Source organism: Protobothrops mucrosquamatus, unplaced genomic scaffold (genome assembly GCF_001527695.2).
Source record: "Protobothrops mucrosquamatus isolate PMUCROS unplaced genomic scaffold, P.Mucros_1.0 scaffold4750, whole genome shotgun sequence".
Classification (NCBI taxonomy): Eukaryota; Metazoa; Chordata; class Lepidosauria; order Squamata; family Viperidae; genus Protobothrops; species Protobothrops mucrosquamatus.
In genome coordinates this window covers 23207-30457 of record NW_015390642.1, presented here as the reverse complement: position 1 = coordinate 30457, position 7251 = coordinate 23207, and the positions used below count along the sequence as shown (strand labels likewise).

The following is a 7251-nucleotide window of genomic DNA, read 5'->3' as shown; positions in this document are numbered from 1 at the left end:
GGCTGAGGAATTCTGGGAGTTGAAGTCCACAAGTCACACAAGTCACAAGTCACAAAAGGGCCAGGTTTGAAGACCCCCCCCCTGGTTTATCTGGTTGAATTGAGCCATTAAAGCATGGGGGTGTCGCGACATATCGTGTCTTTTTTCGCATTGTTGGAGCTGGGGCTGGTGTGGTCTTTGCCTCATGCAACCGGCCCACTGCCCTGCAGTTTGACACCCCTGCATTGAAAGGAGGGTCAAGAATTCAGAATTCCCACCTTGACTGTGCTGGCGTGTCAACCACATTCCCACCTGGGACTAATCAAGGAGAGAAGCAACCTAGAACTAAGGAGAAACTTCCTGACAGTTAGAACAATTAACCAGTGGAACAACCTGCCTCCAGAAGCGGTGAATGCTCCAACACTGGAAGTTTTTAAGAAGAGACTGGACAGCTATTTGTCTGAAATGGTATAGGGCAGGGGTAGGCAACCTTGGCCTTTTTATGACTCCCAGGAGTTGAAGTCCACAAGTCATAAAAGAGCCAAGGTTGCCTACCCTTGGTATAGGGTTTCCTGCCTGAGCAGGGGGTTGGACTAGATGACCTCCAAGGTCCCTTCCAACTTTATTATTGTTGTTGTTGTTATTATTATTAGAGAATCAATAACAAAAGATATTTAAGTTATTTAAATTAATTGTTAAATGAATATTTACATTTTTCGAAATGCCTATTTGAGGCAGCTCCAGAGCAACAGAGGCTTGGAAACATCGTGGCCTTGCAGCCTCCAAAAAGGCAGGAAACCACTTGGGTGATTTTCAGAGGCTCCACGGGGCGACTTCCAGGAGAGTTTGAAGGCCTGGTAGGTCCATGACTGAACTGAGCTCATGTTCTCCCAACCCAGAAGAGACAACAGAATAACAGAGTTGGAAGGGACCTTAGACGTCTCCTAGTGTCCACCTCCCTGCTCAAGCAGGAGACCTTGTACCATTGTGGACAAATGGCTGTCGAATTTATTCTTAAAACCTCCAGTGCTGGAGCACCTAAAACGTCTGGAGAAAGGTTTTCCACTGGACAGATATTCTTTTTTTTTGTATAGATTTTATTAGTTTTTATAGGGTTAGGGGTAAGGTTGGGTTGGGATTAGGGTTAGGGTTGGGGTTGGGGTTTTTCCAAATAACATTTTCAATATTTAGCAAACAGCATAATGTCTGGGTAAATGTTATTTAACAATAATAGATATAGTTAATTATCATAAACAATATGTTAATTCATCACTCAATAGCCTTCTTACTGATATAAATTCAAAATTACATATCACATTCCTTTCTCTGACTCGTTTTTCTAGCCATTGATAAAAAATTTTTCCCATGTTCTAAAGTACACTGAGTATTTCTCCTTTATCTTTAAAGTCAATCTATCCATTTCTGCACACTCTAGAACGGGTGTCAAACTCAATTTCATTGATGGCCACATCAGCATTATTTAACTAACAATAATAGATATAGTTAATTATCATAAACAATATGTTGATTCATCACTCAATAGCCTTCTTACTGATATAAATTCAAAATTACATATCACATTCCTTTCTCTCTGACTCGTTTTTCTAGACATTGATAAAAATTTTCCCATGTTCTAAAGTACACTGAGTCTTCTTTCTCCTTTATCTTTAAAGTCATTCTATCTATTTCTGCACACTCTAGAGCAGAGATGTCAAACTCAATTTCTGCAGTTGCCCTGGGGGGGAGGTGGCCAGGGTGGGTGTGGCCTACTGGGTGGGCGTGGCCAGTTCTACATCATTCGCGTCAAGGGTGCCTATGGGGGCCTGGGCAGGAGTGGGACAGATCTGAGGGTCTCTGGCAGAAGGGGGTGGGACCGGGGCAAGCGCCAAGGCATGGTCCATTTCTTCATTCCTCACAAAGGGTGACACCTCCCCAGCATGCACCCAGGGGGCAGGGCTGACACGGCAGGGGCTGGTTCCTCACTGTTTCCAGACGGCCTTGTGGAGCTAAGACTGAATGCATTTCAGCATAGATGGCTACCATAAAATTGTACATTGGCTCCCGGCCGGTCTGGGCCAGGGCCAAGGCAGCGGGGGCCGTTCCCTCACTGTTTCCAGGATGGCTTCGCGGGCCACATGAAACCACTTTGCCGCATCCGGCCCCCAGGCCTTGTGTTTGACATGTCTGCTCTAGAATTTTCTTAATTAGTACTTCAGTTGATAAGTTTTCATTTTTTCAATGTTGGGCAAATACCATTCTTGCTGCCGTTAATATGTGCAGTATTAGATATCTACAATCTTTCTCATAATTAGCTCCTATTATTCCTAACAAAAATAATTCTAGTTTGAAGTCTATTTGTTTTTGGGTTATTTTCTCCAACTATAAATGTATTTTAACCCAAAGTCTTTTTTCTTTGGGGCATGTCCACCAGATATGGTAATAAGTACCTGGAAATTACATTTCCAACAGTTGTTTGATGTATTTTAAAACATTTTTGCTAATCTCACTGGTGTCATATGCCATCTGTAAAACATTTTATATAAGTTTTGTTTATATTGCCCTGCTTTAGTTAATTTTATTTTTATTTCCCATAACTTTTGCCAATCTTCTAATTCTATATTATATCCAAAATTCTTTGCCCATTTTATCATTGTTTCTTTTACTTGTTCTTCCTCCATCTTTAAGTTTAACAGAAATCTATTAGAGTTTCTTAATCAACTTTTCATCTGCTTTTAATAGTATCTGATCAAAGTCTGTCTGTTCTTTATAAAATCCCGTTGTTTTAACATCTTTTTCATATCTTGTTTGAATTTGCAGATATGGCCACCATGCTAAATCAATACCTTGTTCTTGTAACTCTTGTCTGTCTTTCAGTTTTCCTTCATTGTCCAAAATATCTTTATAAGTCACAACTTTATCTTAGTTAATTAAATTTGGGTAAGCAAATGCTTCCATTGTTTAAAGCCATTCGGGTATTTTAATGTAACTTTTTTCTTTTATTCTTTCCCATTCTGAAAGAAATGCATTCCTTATAAAATGGTTTTGAAAGTATCTATGTATTTTATTCTTTCCATACCACAGAAAGGCATGCCAACCGATTTGCAGGTCATGCCCCTCTAGGTACAATAGTCTTTTATCTTTAAGTATTATCCATTCTTTAAGCCATGTTAGAATGGTTGCTTGGTAATATAGCCTCCAGTCCGGCAGTCCAAATCCTCCACTGTCTTTTACTTCTTGTAGCATTTTCACTATGATTCTAGCTTTTTTTCCTTGCCAGATAAATTTCAATATTATTGTATTCAGTTCATCAAAAAAGGCTTTTCCCAGCCTTACAGGGATCGTTTGAAATAAAAAGAGTATTTTTGGTAAGATATTCATTTTCACTGTTACTATTCTCCCCAACATTGAAAGTTGGAGGTTCTTTCACTTTTCCAAATACAACTTTGTTTTAGCAATCATACATAATTATCTTCTTTTACTGTTACACATCTTGCTGTTAAATAAATTCCCAAGTACTTGACTTTTTTAACTATTTGAAGATTTTTTTTGTTGATTTTTTTTGTTTTTCTGTTAAATTCTTTGTTAGCACTTTGGTCTTTTCTCTTTTCTTATTGTCAACCCTGCCACTTCTCCAAAATGTTATTCTGACGGTCAGGAAATTTCTCCTTATCTCTAGGCTGGTTTTCTCCTTGATTAGCTTCCATCCATCGTTTCTTGTCCTGCCTTCGGATGCTTTGTAGAATAGGTTGACACACACACCTCCTCCTTGTGGTAGCCCCTCCAATATTGGAACAGTGCTATCATCTCAGATCTTTTTTCTTTCTACTTAATGCAGTGGTTCTCAATCTTTTTAATGTCATGACCCCAACCGGTCGTAAGTCGAGGACTACCCAACCAGTCGTAAGTGGAGGACTTTCCCTGCCCGGAAGCGCCACGCATACGTGGTTCCGCCCCCTGCACTGGCCGAGGCGTAGCTGGCAAGCGGCAGAGACGGAGCAGGCCAACCACCAGCTGGCCCAGCCCAAGGGAGGTAAGGCATCAGCCGGAAAATGGGAAAAAAATGGCGGACAAACAAAATGGCGGGCAAACAAAATGGCGGACAGCCTTGCTTGGCGACCCCCGTGAAATGGTCGATTGACCCCAAATGGGGTCCCGACCCACAGGTTGAGAACCACTGACTTAATGTAAAAGAATAGGGATGAGTAGTCTTTATTTTTATGCTCATGTTTAGTTAGCTGTTCCTTGACAAAGCTGGGTAGAAGAAGCTCTAAAAACCAAAATTTTCCTTTGCTTTTCCTTGAAGGGGCTGTGTTGTGGCAGCCCGTTGTTGATGGATGTTTTACAAAAGGACAGGTTTTATGGAAGTTTTGAGGCTGGTCTTGTTATCAGGTATCACGACAAGCTGATGGCCAGAAGTCTGACTTACATAATTCGAAATGTTTTTCCAAATGCCTTTCTTCCCCAGGCGGCACTTCTAAAGCTATGTTTTTGTGATTCTCAGTCTTCCTCAAAAAAAAAATGCTATTCTCATTTTCTTTTTTTTTCCACCAGCAGGGAAACAACTCTGAGCAAAGATTCACCTGCAAGTCACCTTTCAAGAGATAGTAGAAAATCGGAACAAGGCAGCAGCTGCCAGAACTCATGGAGGGCGGGAAACTCTTGGATCCCCCATCAGACACAAGCAGCACTCTGAAAAACCACAAAAGAACCCATGAATGCTCAGAGTGTGGGAAATCCTTCGCTCGCCGGTCCCTCCTTTTGACCCACAGGAAGGTCCATGTGGGAAGCGGATCCAGTGAAGGTTTGGAGGGTGAAAAATTTTTCTCTGGAAAAAACCCCAAAGATCTTAGAAGCCCCCCCAAATTAAAACCCTATAAATGTGAGGAATGTGACTTATGCTTTGGTCAAAAGTCAAGTCTTCTTACACATCAGAAAATCCACACTGGAGAGAAACCTTATCAGTGTCTGGAATGTGGGAAAATTTTCCGTCAAAAAACCCATCTCAGAAACCACGAGAGGCTTCACACGGGGGAGAAACCTTACAAGTGTTGGGAATGTGGGAAGAGCTTTTCTCAGAACGCCAGTCTTTGGGTCCATGAGAAGGTTCATGCAGGAATAAAATCTTACAAATGCTTTGAGTGTGGAAAATCTTTCACCCTGAGTTCATCTCTTCGGAGTCATGAGAAAACACACAGAGGGGAGAAAAAGGAAAAATGCCTTGAATGTGGGAAGTGTTTTACCTGGAAATCAAGCCTGGTGCAACATCAGAGACTTCACACCGGAGAGAGACCCTATGAATGTCTGGCATGTGAGAAACGATTTATGTTTTCTTATGAACTTCAGAGACACCAGAAATGGCACAAAAGAGAGCTATCCTCTAAATGTGGGGAAAGTTTTATTTCGCCAGGAGAGCNTATGGGAGCGTACCGGTCGATGGGAGGTACTCTGCGGCAGGAGGCGGTCTCGAAGATATCCGGGTCCGATGCCATGGAGCGCTTTAAAGATGATAGTCAACACCTTAAAGCGCACCCGGAAGGCCACAGGCAGCCAATGCAGCTCGCGCAGCAGCGGTGTCACGTGGGAGCGCCGAGTCCCCCCCAACACCGCCCGCGGTGTTATAAGGTGACCAACTTTTTTACAATGAGGAGGACACAAATAAGTTGAAGAAAAAAATACCGTAAATAAAACATTTTATTCATTGCAACAATACAGAATACACTATATAAATGCATAATAAAAAACATTTGTAACAATAACATTTTATATTGTAATTATGCTTACATGCCTATTATTATTTAAATGAGTACAAAAGAAGAACTGTTCTTCCTAAAGGAGGACGATTGGTCACCTTATTATAAGGGTGTGGGGAGTATATACAATGTTTTGCAAAATACAAGTAATCCTTGACGTATGACTACAATTGGGAATGGATTTCCAGTCATAAGTTGTTATAGTCATGAGTCAAGACACCCAGGTATTTTTGTTATTTTTTTTACTAGGCCTTTGTTGATCAGTGAGAACTGAAATTTTAGAGGAGAAAATGGGGGAGGGGTGGAACAAAGATGCATCTGGTTGTTTAGTGATAAAGTATTGATGTTGAATATATTCTGGCTGAGGAAGAAGAGGGAAAGTTTCTTTTTCCTCCTATCTTTTTTTGGGGGAGGGATTTTCTTTTTTCTTCCCAGTGTCTTTTTCATATCTTCACACACACACATTTGTATTAAGTTTCTTTGTTTGGTCTGCGAATATAATCTTTAATAAAATTATTGTTCAAAATAATCAAGGGGACTGTTTTCAGGGCATGGACGGGGAGGGATGTCAAAAAAATCAAGATGGCAGTCAAATTGTGCCACACTCTGCAGAGTCCTGCTGCTTTTTAGCTTTATATGTGATGCCCTTTTAAACAGCCGCCATCTTGGTTGTTGACTCCATCCTCTCTTTCTGGACACTTCTGTCTTCTGAGGTAGATTTTAGATGAACTTTAGGAGAAATGTCCTGGGTTATTCAGGTGACTCTGAGGGCATAGATCAGGGGTCTTCAAACTTGGCCCTTTTATGACTTGTGGACTTCAACTCCCAGAATTCCTCAGCCAGCTGTGCTGGTTCAGGAATTCTGGGAATTGAAGTCCACAAGTCATAAAAGGGCCAAGTTTGAAGACCCCTGGCATAGATAAACCTTCAAGCGGCCTAGCGACTCTCAGAGAAAGTGCTAATGGCCAGCTGTCTGCAAGGAGTATAAATCCTTCCATCCTCCAACACTTGGTCAGAACTGAAGAAGCTTCTTGGATGAGAAGCGAAACGTCTTCAAGGAAAAAACAAAAGTCCAGTTGCTTTTTGGGAAAAAAAACGCTTTTCGGATTTTTTTTGTTGGTTATTTTATTATTCTACTATTTTACATTTCCGTTTACCTGCCCTTCATTTTTGTTTCTTTTATTATCAGCCGCCTAGAGTAGCCCTATGGTGAGATGGGCGCAAATAAATTTAAGAAACAAATCTCAAATAAATACGGAATAGATAGAAACACAGGTCGTGCCTGAAAACGCCTTTGTGGGTCTTGGCACAGGAAGGGTTTTATGGCAAAGAAAGAGCAGACAAAGAGAAATGGTTAACATATTAAGATTTTTTTGAAGAAGTACTGGGATAATACAAGGTGAAGCCAAGAGATCAGCTGACTGCAGAGGGAGTTGGCTTCTCCTAGTTTTCGTATGTAGAGTTAAGAGAAATATTTAAAGTAGACAAAAAGACTTTTGGAATTAACAGAAGGGACCGTGGG

General features: G+C 41.0%; 1 protein-coding gene across 1 annotated transcript in view; it reads left to right on the top strand.

Annotated features, from left to right (window-relative positions):
- The first annotated feature begins 4620 nt into the window (after positions 1-4620).
- LOC107299276 (zinc finger protein 850-like) overlaps positions 4621-7251 on the top strand; it is a 9086-nt gene continuing 6455 nt past the window's right edge. The window contains exons 1-2 of the mRNA XM_029286730.1: positions 4621-4882; positions 5093-5287. Coding sequence (XP_029142563.1) covers positions 4621-4882; positions 5093-5287 — 457 coding nt within the window. The remainder of the gene's footprint in view (positions 4883-5092; positions 5288-7251) is intronic.